We start from the raw sequence: 15152 nt of genomic DNA on the forward strand, positions 1-15152 counted from the left end.
TCACAGTTCTTTTTTACACTGATCTTTTTTAAGAAGTCTGGAAACAATGTGGACTAAATACAGTTTAGAGTTATATATTTAAAGTCATAAAAGTAAATGGTCCTCCATTTATACTTCACAGATAGTTTTAATGTCTTCATAGTCTGTTGATTGCCATCTATCTAAATCCAGCAGTAGGCTGTACCTCAGCAGTTCAAGTTGTATTTATCAGAATGGTAAAGGTCATCACAAATTCTTACATGTTTTACATATCATGAAGTCTGATGCGAGTTACCTTTTCTTGGTTGTGCAAAACATTGATCTAATTCTACGACTTTCTTAAACAGAATGAAAAATTCGCACCTGAAAAAATGAAACTCAAAATTTGGCACTACTTTTGAGTTTCTGTAATTGGTATCTAATTTCTTTTTACATTCTGTTTTTAAAAAGTAATTGCTTTATTTGCAACTCTACTAATCTTTTTTGTATGTTTGCTTTCCTTTCTATGTCTCTTTTCTAGTTTGGACTGTTTTTTCCATTCTGCACCACTCTGCTTTTCATCCTTATTATTCTGTCAGTTTGTTAACTCTGCTTTCTCAAGGTTAGAGAATCTTTGCTTTTCTAATATTTACTGTCTGTCGGTTTAATAATGAACATCCTTCTAAGACTCTTACATAATCATTGAAATAGCACAGCACTTCTCTGAAGTGTCACAGTATGTTGCGATCTCAAATTATTGCTGATTTCCAGTGTTGATCGCTGGGAATAACCCCAAGGTTCTTCCCTGAATCCAGACCTCTGTGGCTGTTACCTGTTGGTAATATGTGCTGCTTGAACTTAAAAGAGAAAGTGCTATGTCTTACCCTGTTGAAATTGCTGAGGAAGTGGTGACAGAGTAGTACCCCAATGTGACAGTTGACAGTTATCATTAGGACTAATACCCATGGTTTTACTGATTATATTGCAGAAAATTTAGTGATTAGAATACATTAGATGAGATCAGTGTTGTTTACTGCTACTCTGTGTGTGTAAATTATTTTTTTTAGAACTCTCAAAGACATCAGTGCGATATATATGGTTTTTTTGCGTTACTAACATTAATGATAAGAGTAAGAATACTGTGAAAGAAGGTAAGTTAGCTTTTAGTTAGCTCTATAAATCCTTACCAAGAATTTGTTTTACTAGATTGAGCTGAACCTTCAGCTCATTTTGAACTTTTTCAAAAGAGATGTTGTTGATATGAAAGAACCTGTTTGTCCAAGATCATTGCTCAAGAATTGAACCCAAAGGATAAGAGCAATAGGCAGAAATAGACTTTTTGCTGGTTTTCTTGAAGTGGCGTGGCTTACATGGTAAAAAAAACCAAAAACCTTAGGCTTCATCTTCTGAATTGACCGATATAAAGGTAGTAGCAGAAATATCAGTAAGTATAATGGTAATCCATTATGTTTTTGGAGTACAGAAAGTTAACTTGTGATCCTTCTTGGTAGATGTTCAGAATGCATATGTATGTATGTTGCTGTTATCGAATGTTTGGTTTCCTTACAGACTTTTATTACCACAGTAGTGTAACTTTTATTTCAATTTTGAGGCCTGAATGCAGATCCCATGAATGGGGTACAGCAGCAGTCTAGTACTTGTTGCTGTGTTTCTTTTCCTAGAACTGTTTGTAGTCATCAGATTGCACTTGCATTACCAGCCATAAAATTTAAACTTAAATGCAAGTTCCTCCTAAAGAATTTTGACAGTCATTTACTTTTATTGCTGTTTTGAGTTAAAAACTCAAAGCATTGTTTACATGCATGTTGCAGTGTAGTAAATGGCAGCAAGTAGTTCTACCTTTTGTCTTTGTTAACTTGTATATTGAAGCTAAAAATGTTGGCTTTTTTGTTCCCCCCCTCCCCAGTTCTCCTGAACAATTGAAAATAAGATTGAACTACATTTTGTTCAAGTTTGATGCTGGTGTTAGTGTGCAGAATTTCTTTAACTGATGAGAGAAGGAGGTGTGGAAAGAATTTGTACTTGTAGCTAATAGTTCCATGTTTTCCTTCTCTCCCCTTCCTAGGAGAAGTAAAAACTTTCTCATTGGAACACCATGAGCAACTCTGCAAAACTCCTGTGTAATTCCTTTAGAACAGGATTGAACTTCATAGCTATTTTGCCCATTTGAGAAGCTGTACACTAACCAGTTTCAGAATAGCTGTATGGGTTTTTTATTCTCATTTCATGCCACTTGTTGTAGTAAAGTATGCATGAATAACCTATAGTTCTGCTGAATAATATTTTCTGCTGCAGTGTGCTCGGGCTTACTGTTTAGGTCTTTTCTTGGCTCTTGTTGTTTTCTTGGTTTTTTTTTTCCAGAGTGTAAGCTTGAATAAACACATAGTTAATAGCATCTTGATTTATCTTTAGACAAACTTAAGCATTTAAAAACTTTTGTGTATCACTTGCCTTTTTTAATTATATGTATATACTTTTCCTCTGAACTTTGTGTTTGTCCTGGATGACTTTATTCAGGACTTGAAGGAACTGATGTATTTATAGAAGGTAGTTACAGTGACTATGGCTTCCTAAACATGTTCATGTTGTGATAAGGCACAGTAGAACAATTACAGCATTTGCTAATTTGTGTCTTCAGCATTTGTTCTCTAGTCATTTATGTGTACTTCTTTGAAACAAATAATTTGTATTACAGTTGTTGTCTTATTATAAAGATGTTAAGTAAATGGGAACTCATGGGCGTAACTTACCTATGACTTTGGTTATCAAAGTTTCATTCAGTACTCTGGAGGTTCACATTAAACGAGCTTGATATCACTTAAATCATTGCAAATAAGTGTCTATACTCTGCAACAGGAGGATCACCAAAGTGAAGAAATATAAATATAAAAGTAGTAAACAAACCAAACCACTCTTAAATGAATGCTAGGAAGCCAGCTAAACATTAACTGTAAGATAAAGCTTATTTCAGAACTAGATTTTTTTTTTTGTATGATCAGGTGGTCTTGTACTTTTGTGGAAGATGCCTTCAAGACTTTATAGGAGACAAACTCTGTTTGAATTATTAGATGCATTGGATATGTGTTGTGTTCTGTTAATGTAGCATCTGGACTGGTTTGGGTTTTTTAAGATTGAAGATTTGAAATACAATGCTACCAACAGTTGTTACAAGAGGATAGCTCATGCTGTCACAAAAAGTAAACATAGTTGTTGGACAGCATAAACTATAAACTCACAGTATTTCTTTTTTATCTTTCAGAGTACTCAAGGACCGAATTCTGTAGCAGATTTTTCTGCAATTAAAGAACTCGATACATTAAACAATGAAATAGTAGACCTGCAGAGGTAGGTAAAGGAGAAATAGTCATACTTGCCTTAGATGCAGTTGTGCTACTTGCTGTTTTTTTTAAAAATAATTCAATGCATTAGAGAAAACCAGGTCGTAATAGTCTGCTAAAATAAAAGGTTAGCATGTCTGTAAATGCCTGTAATACTGTTTAACACTTCTACTCTTTGTTCACTCAGATGAGTGCATTTAGTAACAGCAAGACTGTGAAAGGTCTGTCCATCATGCCTCTTGGTATGTTTCAGAGCGCTGCATATCTTAGTATCCTGAGATGGAAATATTCTTACTTGTTCATCTTTATTGGCAGATGAGAATGGAGCAGATCTTTAGGATGCTTGAACCATGCTACTAGTCAGTACTAGTTGTCTTTGATTTGTAGAGGGAATTCTAAGTACTTTTTTCTAGTGGCAGTAAGGAAGTGAGATGGGAAAGATCAAGTACGTAGGGTAGAGAGTGGGAAGATGACAGTTTGTATATGGACCTCTACTAGGGTTTTGATGGTGGTACAGGTGGACATGCTTCTCTTCTGTTTAGTAAAACAAACTGTTACACTGAGAAAAATTGTTTTAATTTGAGGTCTGCAGACCCTTGGGTTCCATTAATTATTTCTAAGGTAATTAAGAAGATGACTTCAAGTGACTAAGAAAATGAAGTCCATATATGTTGTATTGTCTTTGTCATACTCTCAAGACATAGCAGATATTTTTCTTTAGTGATTTTTTTTTTTATTCTATCATAAATCTACCAAAAATTCTATGAAGAACAGTTAATTCTACTATTTTATAAGTGAGGGTGCTTTGTCATGATGAAATCTGCCTGTCTTATTCATGTCACTTGCAGGAATGATTTAATTTGGCAATGTGTCAAAGCACAGTCTGTTTCCTAAATACATAAATGTTTTTTCACTTCAGCTGCTTATTCTCCTTCTTATTACTCCCACTGCTTCCTCGCTTCTCCCTGCTCTGCCTTCCTCGGTTGTTCTTTATGTTGTATTAATTCCAATTTTGGACTCTTACATTTTATTAACCTGAAATATGATTTACAGCCGTGTGTATTTGCTGTTAGTATTTTAGAGGGAAATAAATTGTTCTCTAGCATTAATTTTTAGATGAAGTTGGGCTTGCAGGTGGGCTTGCAGCCTAACATGCAAGCCAGTCTTGTTTGTGTCTTCTTTTCTTACTGTGAAGTATGAAGGAACCATAGCCTTCGGAAAGGCGTTGCTTCCATTTCTGCAGTGGCAAATATACTTGGGCGATTATTTAAGACACATTTGCATGATATTAGATTGTTGAAGATATGGTAGGGGCAACTATTAGTATGTATTTATTTTTAGGAAGGGGAAATTTACTTTGATATGATTTAGAGGTTGAGAACAGAACTGGATTAACAATCAGAGTCTTAAGCCTCTATCGTCAAACTGAAGTATAATAGTAAGAGGTTTGTGTGGTTTCAATGAGAATTACTAGCAAACTTAATGTCATAAAGTGAGTTGTGGCTCAAGTAAAATTTCTTCATTTTTATTTTTTTCAAGAAAATTAATTTTTTGATTACTTACAAATCCTTTAGCCACTGTAGAAGTTGGTATTTTGGTACTTTTCTGCACCTTCCCTAAGCACAGGTGGCAATGTGAGGCAACAGATTAATCTTTGTAGTAAATGTAGGAAACTTTTTCATCTTTGGCAAATCCACATTTTTTGTAATAACTAGTGAATTACACTTTCAGTCTTGATAGTTATCATATAGAAATGTAATTTGAACTTATTTTTGTTCATTATTAAACAAGATATATTGTTCAGCTGTAGAACTCAATATGTAATAATTCTAGTCCATGATTCCATTGAGAAGTATCCACCAGAGCTGCATATCTGAGACCCAGTAATAGAAACTGAATCTATTTTTGAAGTCCACTTAAAAAAAAAAAAAAAGGCAGCAGAGGAAATGCCCAAAATAATGACAATGTGTGGTAAACATAGCTTTTTGAGACTGAGCAAAGAATACAGCGCTGATGTGTTTGTGGCTCTGCAGTCTGTGTGGGAAAGATTTCTGGTAGCCAATAGCTTTTTAATCTATTTCAACAAAAACAATGTCAGGAAGGTGGAAGTTGAGGATCAGATGAAGAATAAAATGCAGAGCACTTATTAGCGAGGATAATTCCCCTCTGGTGGGGGAATGATTTGCCTAGGGACATTGTGGAATCTGCACCATTTTGAGCCTGTCAGCACTGCTGTCTCTAAGTTCTGTTTCAGTTGCACTATATTTTTAGAAATCTATTTGAAGCTTTTTTGATCAGCATTGTGGGAGGCTAGACCAGATGTTCTTAATATTATTTTTTGAGCCATAAAACCTTTTTCTTCCCCAGCAAACCCTGCTTTGCTTTTGTGCATTCAAAGCTAGCTATGGCCCACAAATTAGTGGAATTTCTTCAAGCTTTACCAATGCTACATTCCTCTCCAAGTGTATTAAGTAGTTGAGTTTAACTTAGTGTATCTCACCAGAGGTGCCATTCTTCACGTATGTTGTACGGCAACAGTTATATTGTCTTGACTATAAATCAGGTTAAAAGGACCATAAAGCTGGTAAGTTGGTCTCTCAAAAGTAAGGAAACAGCAAAACATCCCCAGAAAAACAGGGCAACCTCTCCCTGCCATACACTCACATCAAGCCTTTGTTTCAAAGTTCAGAGATCTACAGCTTCTTAGCAAAGCAATGGTAACAATTTTACTGTAGCCTAGATCATTTCTTCTAACCTCTGGTTTGGAAGTAACTGAGCTGTTGCAGCTGAAGAGATTGCAGGGAACAAAGGGGAGAAGAAACAAGGCAATCTCTAGGCATTTTTTCTAGCGTTGCTAAACTGAAGTACTACTACACTAGGAATTCCGAAAATTACAAATGTATGTGAAAATAAGAAATGTTGGGCAGCTGTGAGTGCAGATAACGCTACCAACTCTGTGAGTAGTCATCTGTCACTTATTATGGCAAAGCACTACGATTTTTTTGCTTTTGTAACTAAGGTGGTTCTAAGTGTTGGCCATCAAGAAGCCTGCCTAGTGTTGTTTCATGTTTGGCTTGATTGCATTTACTGACATGGGGACTCCATGGTTGTCAGCTATAACAAATATTTGCAATGTGCTGGCTCCCATTTATAAATTACTCGTTCACAATTTAGTATAAAACTTAGGCATTTACTAATGTTATTTGGTTGTAAATCATGAAGTATCTGCACTGGAGAAACCACCTATTAGTTTTGGGGTTTTTCTTAATAATTGCTTTTAGTTTCTTTGATATGAGGTTCTCCTGACCTGACTACTATTAAAATACACAGGGAAATAATATCGCTTTCATAAATTGACCTGAATTGGTTACAAGTGTCCTTTATTGGCAAGACCACAGTTCTTTTTGGGTTTTTTTGTTGGTGTTTTTTTTTTTTTCCCAAGTGTTGATGTGGTAAGGGACTTTGTGATCCAGGAAATCTGTCATATCCAGTAAATCAATTTTGTTACTTGTTTTTGGTTCTTTCAGTTGCTGAGCATTCCTACAGGGGCATACCAGATAGTTTGTAAAAGAAATGGAAGCATTCAGAAGGATTAGTGAATTAAGTAGGTCTGTGTTGTCTCTTTTTTTGAAACAAAGATGCATTACTGGGAAGGGAGAAGGGGATGTGTTGTGTAGACTATATACACTCAGCTTGTTTTCCTTTGCCTGAGACTGCTGCCTAAGCTTTTCTTGTTCTGCCTGACAATACTTCTTTCACTTGATTTTTTCCAATTCATTGTTTGTGTTGTGATTTGGCCAGTGTAAGCTGCCTGTGGGTGGGTATTGTATCCTGTTGCTTGCTTAGCATAGTCCAGATTGCAAGGTTTAGGTACCTGGCTTCCGTTGAAATACAAAGGAAGTGATCTTCATCTCAGACAGTCTCTTAGGCATATCAGTGACAGTAATGTGGAAGGGCTGTATATTAAAGCATGAATACCTGCTTGCATTTCTATTTCCTGCTCAATTTTCATACCCAAGCAGGAAAAATAACAAGTATTTGTTTACCTAGTCATCTATTCTCTTTTATCTTCAATCAGGAATAATATGCCTTAATGTTTGCTGTGCTTGATGGGTGTCTGAGGACTTGAAGGTATTTTTCAGCCTGACTTGTATTTAGATCCATGGAAGTGCTTTATTGAGATTGAGACTCTTTGTTCATGGAAAGTTACGGAAGGCAAAATCAACAGAACTTGTTTCAACCCTGTGTTGTAATGCTTTAAGTATCTAAGTGCAACTGTGCTACAAATACTAGTTTCTTGAGCTAGAAGAGTGTGCTATAGCTTTGATGGAAATGGTAAAGATTTGCTTAGAATTTCTATGACACTTTTTTCTGATGGATGGAGAGTGAGGAATTTTATGTAACTTGAAGGTTCACACTTAACAAAATAACTAGCCTTGTTTTCTTCAAAGTCCCTCTTTCCACATATTTCCTTTTCCATCCATTTAAACTTTCTCTTTGGGCACAATCAGCAAGTTGCTCTTTAATCAGATACTGAGATAAATAATAGCAGAACATAATCTATAGTAATTATTTTTCAGAGCAAATGTTCATTTAACATCTGTGATATCTGGATTTCTTCTGTTTTCCATTGTATGCGGTTGTCGTGGTTTAACCCCAGCCAGCAACTAAGCACCACGCAGCCGCTCACTCACTCCCCCCCCATCCAGTGGGATGGGGGAGAAAATCAGGAAAAGAAGTAAAACTCCTGGGTTGAGATAAGAACGGTTTAATAGAACAGAAAAGAAGAAACTAATAATGATAATGATAACACTAATAAAATGACAACAGTAGTAATAAAAGGATTGAAATGTACAAATGGTGCCCGGGGCAATTGCTCCCCACCCGCCGACCGACACCCAGCCAGTCCCCGAGTGGCGAATCCCTCCCCCCCCACTTCCCAGTTCCTAAACTAGATGGGACGTCCCATGGTATGGAATGCACCGTTGGCCAGTTTGGGTCAGGTGCCCTGGCTGGGCATGAGAAGCTGAAAAATCTTTGACTATAGTCTAAACACTACTGAGCAACAACTAAAAACATCAGTGTTATCCACATTCTTCACATACTGAACTCAAAACACAGCACTGTACCAGCTACTAGGAAGACAGTTAACTACATCCCAGCTGAAACCAGGACAGCGGTTTAGCAGTAAACAAGAATTCCTCAGCTTAAGAGGACTTAGAGTAGACCTGCTTTACTTTGGAGACAGAAATGTTTTCTTCTGTATTAGATAAGAATAAAGATTAAAATTAATAGTTTTAGATTTAATAGCAGCAGATTGGTAATCAAATATGAAGCTACCTTAACTTCAAGATGTACTAGTAATATGACAGCTTTTCATTATGGTATTTCATTTAGAAATGTTAGGTTTATCATTGTTCAAATTCTAACTTTTAATGTGTGTGCTAATTTGTTGATGAAATCTTTACGAAAGTAAATATCTGTATACAGAACATAGTGTTAAAACTGTAAAGCTTAATGCTTTTCTGTATCTGTGAAAGGAGAAAAGATTCCATATACTGTCTAGAGATAAACACTTAGAACTTTTTAAAAACAGTAACACTTCTGAGTTGTATGTTGGGTTTTTTTTCCCTTTCTTAAAGCTGTTGTTATGTCTGACTGCCAAGAATTTATTGATGATAATTCCCCTGTCATTAGTAGTCACTTTTAAACTTGAATAAATGTCTGTAGAGACAGACTTGATATGACGCAGCAAATAATGACATGTGGAGTCTCTGAGCAGATAGTGATTACAGCAAGCTGACCTTTCTTCTTCTGACCAAGCCTACCAATAGATATATCTAAAATCTAATAGGCAGAGTCCATTAATCGGCTAGGTTGGCCTGCTGCAAATGTTTTCTAGCTGCTGTTAGCATAGGAATGACTGTGGTTGCAGGGGTTAATAGATGGAATCTGATGCAATCCCTCCCACTTTTCCCAGCAGTTTTCATTAGACAAGTGCTCCATAGCAACAGTGAGATCACTGGAGACAGTATTTCATTGATTTCTCCCTCCCGCCCCCTTCCATTTTTGAGCCATTCTTATCAGTGAAGTGCAGTTGGGTGAAAAGACAGGGTTTTTTTTATGCAGAACACTTCTGTGGGCTTCTGTCTTGTAAATAATTTGGAAAGCAGAAATCCCTCACATCTTCTGTGTTTAATGTTTCACTATGTATTTAAAGAGAGATACAGGCTTAGGGGGCTGGATAACTGTACCTGCTGTAGCTGATGTTCTTAAGTATTCTTGCATTGTTTGCTGGTCTTCTAGGGAAAAGAATAATGTAGAGCAAGACCTGAAGGAGAAAGAAGATACCATCAAGCAGAGGACAAGTGAGGTCCAGGTAAATAAGACACAAAATTATTGTTCGGTCACCTGATATTGCACCATGTGGTGTTTTAATGGCAGTGGGATTACTGAGTGTTTAGATCACATCACTCATTCAGTAAAAAGAAAAAAATTGGTGTCTAGGAAAAAGAATGTACTCTGAAGTGTATTTTCTATACGAATGTGGGTTGGTGTAGGTGTGTGTATTTATATAAATGTGCCAGTTCCTAGGATATGTAGCCTGCATGGAGTTTTAAATGAAAAATATTACAAAAGAATAGGTTTCTTCTTTTTGTTTTTTCTTTTTTGTTTTGGTTTGGTTTTTAGCAAGGCTATCTGATGTATAATTAAAACTAGAGAAGACACTGTAGCACTGCAAATTAATAAACTTAAGTGGCTGAATTAAAAGGGCTTGTATATGAGGCTGCTTCTTAAGAGTCGCAGTAATTACCAGCTTGGGAAGAATATTGCCTCAAGTTAATTTTGCCTAACATGAGTGGATTTAAAAAATAATCTATTTGATTTTTATTTAAAAGGATGACATTGAATTTCCAGAATATTGGAAAATTTAAATTTTACAAGTGTTTTACAGGGATTAAAATTCATACAGTCAGCATCGGTGCTTAGGGTGCTAGCAGTCTAGCCAAGCTCTGAATTAAATGCTGCAAAGCAATATTTCAATTAAATTTTAAGCTGCAAAAGCAGCTGGAGTTGCTGCTTTAAGAAAAAACTTAAGTGTGATATCTGATCACTTACATTCATTTCTACATTTATTTTAGGAATCTTTATTATTTTAAATAATCTTTATTTGATTAAGAACAAATAATGCAAGATTTCTGCATTTTACTTTGTGTTGGGCAGAAAAAGAGCCAATGTGTTACAACCATTGTGAATTTTGTGCTTAGCTATTTAATATCCTTAAAGCCTGGATGATAATTAATAGTCTGACCTTTCAGAAGATAATCAGATGCTGGCCTGTTAGTCACGATGGCAGCTAGATTCAGCAGCTGCAGAAATGCATACGGAAGTTGCCCATGTCTGTGACTCCGTACATGCATGCAGCGGTCATTCCCCTCCCCACTCTGCAGATTGCCTTTTCATACTGTTAAAAATTCTTATGGGTATTCCTGATTTTGCACACAGGGTGATTTTGTTAGTGTGTTCTGGAGTCTGTGTGTGTTCATGTGAAGGTTGAGTTCACTGGTCCCTTTGCACAAAAGGTATATAAAGCTAAATAAAACCTTACCTTTAATGTTACAGTATTAGTGTAATCTGCATCTTTTTAGTCTTTGATAGTCAGCAGCATCACAGAATCAATTAAGTCATTGTCTCTAGAGCAGTAATGTTGGAAGCAACTGTCTCAGGTCTTTAACTGCTTAGTGATCGCGCAAGCTATTTGTCCTTTGTTAAATACGGAGTTATAGAGTTCTGTCAGTCTGCAGAGAAGGAACTGGCTTGTCAGAAAAATGAGAAACCATCAGAATCAAATGGGAAATGGCTGCAGCATTTATTTAAGCTGGTGGCCCTTTATCTCTGGTCCCTTTCTTGCTCCTGAATGTTGGAGGACCTGCATGTTTCAGGAAACTTTCTAGAACTTCAGAGAATAGTGGTGACAGACTAAGAATATCTTTACATCATGCTTTTTTCTTCTGGTTTTATTCTAATGATGACATTTCTAAAGATGGTGCACAGAAACAGTGTGTTCTAATCTGCTGCCTTGGATCCAGCTAGTTTCATGGCATCACACTCCTGGGTTTCTGATACCAGAATTAATTCCATGGACACAAATTATAATCTCAAATATAGCCATGGTCTGTGATGGATAGAACTGATTTCTATGGGAGGAGGGGAAGAACAATAGTTTTTTCTTCTATAAAAAGTAATTTATATACTATGTAAATAGATACTAAAAAGCAAAGACAGAAAAAGAGTTGGAAGGAAAACATAGCATACTAATGGTTTTAATGTGTTTATTAAATTATCAGCTCTTTGGTAGCAAAGATTAAGGGTTTTTTTCTTAGTTATGGGCAGAATAACAAAAATCAAGAAACTTCTAAGGCAATTTAACTTATTCTGTGATTGGATTAGCATTTTCCTATAAATATGGGAGTAATAAACTCGGATATGAAATATTCGTCTTGGCAGTAGAGAACTTTGTTTTAGAGAGTTAATGTGTAACTAAAACATTAGTTCTTGACCACATACCAAGTGGCATCTGAAAATCCTTTTACCTGGGTATGCCCTTGCTCTCTCATCACCAGCCTGTTCTTCTAGACACAGATGTTGGAGCAGTCTTTGCTTCAGCCGCTAGGCACTGCCTCAAGCAGTGGGCTTTGGGACGCATTCACAAGACTCTTATCTGCCATCTAACACTTCACATGTATGGGCATGGTTTCTCAGTCTGCCTCCTAAGACTCTGAAATAAGTGGCAATTCTCCTGGCTTTCCCAACAATTACATGTTCCCTAGAATTTTATTGATGTGTAGTCAAAAGGTCTATGTTTTACTTTTCAATGGGATACTGAAATTTTGTAAAGAAATTTTGAGAACAAATGCATGTAACTCCTGAACAAAGCATAATATAGGTTTACATGAGTTGGGGGAAAAAAATGTAACTGCATGTGAGACCCTACTTCAGGGAAGAGGGGGGCGGGGGGGAAAGTGAAAGGTATTTCGGGACTGTGGCCTTCTAAGTAGTCCAGAATGTTTCTGGCCTTCTCTTCTAGCCTTTTGATCTTGTTGGCCACAGTTTTCTTAAACAGATTTACGCTCTGAGTATCCCACTCAGTATGGATTTTTCTCTATTCTTTGTTTGTTGTGGGGCACCAAAGCCATTAGAAAGTCAGTGAAGTTTAACTTCTCTGTGCTTTTTCAGGCTTATTAGTTCTTAGCACGTGAATTGTTTGAAGTACAGACTGGCAAGCTATTAAATCCATTGTCTATCTGTGGAAATACAGAACTCTAGACTTCCCTTGTCCTACACTACATTAGCATGGAGAGTTATAATGATTGTAAATCTAATACAAGGATTACTATTACCATAAAAACACTAGTTTGTACCACCTCAAATAGGTTAATGGTTTTCATATAGAATCTCATTCAGTGCTTGAACATTAAGATGCTGTTCCTCTGCTGAGGGTGTTCTTTGAAATCAGAGCTTAATTGGAGCCTGGTTTACTTAATGAAGATGTGTCTTTGAGTATTATCCACAGTTCTGTGTATTGTATCTACTCTGACCTTTAATTCTGGAGTGGTTATGTGAACATGTTTGGGTTTTGGTTGGGTTTTTTTTCCTCCTTCTGGGAGCCATCAGGCTTAGTCAAGTCTCTTCAGTGCTTCTCTACTGCAGTGTCTAGGACAGACATTGGGATTCAAGGAACAGTAGCAAGAGTGGAGGTGATCTATATTTAGCTTGTGTGTATGTGAATTTTTGCTTTCTTTGGAGAAAGGAGACTGAAATCTCTTTAAGCTGTTACTTTTTCCCCTGTTGCTTGTGTTGAGTGTCAGCTGATACTTGCTTTTCAAAGCAATGTAAAAAATGAATGGATCAAGAGTGTCCAAATTATCCAAGTCAGTAGCTGCTGTCAGAGCTTTGCATGTGTGTGCTGGTTTGTCTTTCATAGATTAGAAATAACCAGTAATTCATCTAGTCTGACTGCTGTACATCAGTCATTTACTCTTTAGCGAACTTCAAATTTGATTTGGGGGGGGTTGTGTGGTGGTTTTGTGTTTTGTTTGGGGTTTTTTTTGTTTGGTTGGTTGTTGGTTTTTTTTTTTTTTTTCATGGAAGCATCTATGATGTTTCTTTAGGTAGTCTTCCAGTTGTCTTGAGCTTACCTATTTCCCTAGCATCTGACTGCTACACCATATGCCTTTCTATTTCTATCTGGCTTTTTTGTCCTGATTATGTGGAGGTGTTAGCACACATGGATAGACTATCTCCCTTGCCACCCCCCCCCCCCAAACAAAACACCCCTAAAAAAGGACAACAGGATCTTAGCGTAGAGCAGCACACAAATGTATGATCTAATCAGAAATTCACGTCAGCTTGTTTTCTTATCCTTCTTCATTTTCTTTTATCTCTGTTTGTTTTTTACTGTTGTTCATGATTCTTCCTTCAATTACCATATTGTCTCAGAAAGGCTGCAATCTTCTCTTTTCATCTAATACTTTTCCTTTTGTATTAATCCTTTTTGATCTCCCTGTATTTTCTCTTCCTCTTGACTTTGACGATTCTTTCTTCTTCCTAAATTCTTCACTTGACCTTTTTTTCAATGCTATCTCTGCAGTTTGTTGAAGTATAACCATTCCTGTTGTTCAGAAATGAACTAATTATCATATGATGCTACTTAATGTACTTAGAACACAAGATACATACTTGCTGCTGTTTCATAAATTAAAAGATGCCATATTGTTGTGTAGTGAATGTGCATTTCTTACCAGTACTGTTACATAGAAAATAAGTTTTCAGCTGATTTTTGCAGAATCAGAGGCAGGGACACTCTAGAATGGAGTGCATTTGGGTTAATAATGCACCGGTTTGGTCCTTTACCATGTTGCTGAAACAAGTTCCTATTTTTGGCTATGTGTTTTTGAAGGGGGAAGGAGCAGAATAAAGAATTTCTGTTATTAAGGAATTCAGTAAAACATATTGCTAAAACATAGGAGAGAGACAATGTAGCAGCCTGAATAAAGACGACTTCTAAATTCAAAATTAAATCCTAACCTCCCTGTGAGTAAAACAGTTAATCTCTGTGTTGATGCACAATCGTCAATATTTCAGTGAGATTCTTTTTACTAAAGAAAGGAAAAAGCAAATAACCTGATTATTTTTGTCTTAGAATTAGAATTTGAGAATACTTGCTTGTCTGACATAAATGCTAGCTTTTATAATGACATTATACATGCTAGCTTTTGAAAGATAATTTGTTGATACTTTGAAGTCTGAGTTGGTACTGCAGTTTATGCTGTGGAATTTACTGGTTAGGAGGAGAGAGGGAACAAATGCAAAGCTAATCTGTTTTATTACAGGATCTACAAGATGAAGTGAAGCGGGAGAGCAGTAATCTCCAAAAGCTGCAAGCTCAGAAACAGGAAGCGCAGGAAATCCTCAATGATCTTGATGAGCAGAAGGCCAAATTGGAAGAGCAACTTAATGATATCAGGCAGAAGTGTGCAGAGGAGGCCCATTTGGTAAGGTCTAGTGGCTAAGGCCCTTGAAAAAGTAACTGCCTCATTTTGAAGAACTCAGCCTTGCAGTGTTACAATTGCTGGGGCAGGAGAAAAAACTTTAATGAATAAACAGCCCGAGCGTCAAGACTTTGTGACCAACAAACAGTAGGATATATGTCACTCACTTCAGTGACCTCCTAATTTAATATCAGTGTGTCAACAAATATGCTGAGATAACCTTATTTGTGTGCAAGTATAAGTGCAAAGAAATAATGCAAAATTATAATGCAGTGTAAGTGTA

General features: G+C 36.5%; 1 protein-coding gene across 4 annotated transcripts in view; it reads left to right on the forward strand.

Annotated features, from left to right (window-relative positions):
* EPS15 (epidermal growth factor receptor pathway substrate 15) overlaps positions 1–15152 on the forward strand; it is a 52389-nt gene that overhangs the window by 20757 nt on the left and 16480 nt on the right. For all 4 annotated transcript variants that reach the window (XM_010582397.1, XM_010582396.1, XM_010582398.1 and 1 more), the window contains exons 12-14: positions 3239–3324; positions 9624–9696; positions 14711–14872. In XM_010582397.1, the coding sequence (XP_010580699.1) occupies positions 3239–3324; positions 9624–9696; positions 14711–14872 (321 nt within the window). The remainder of the gene's footprint in view (positions 1–3238; positions 3325–9623; positions 9697–14710; positions 14873–15152) is intronic.

Source organism: Haliaeetus leucocephalus, unplaced genomic scaffold (assembly GCF_000737465.1).
Source record: "Haliaeetus leucocephalus isolate CR32 unplaced genomic scaffold, Haliaeetus_leucocephalus-4.0 Scaffold848, whole genome shotgun sequence".
Classification (NCBI taxonomy): Eukaryota; Metazoa; Chordata; class Aves; order Accipitriformes; family Accipitridae; genus Haliaeetus; species Haliaeetus leucocephalus.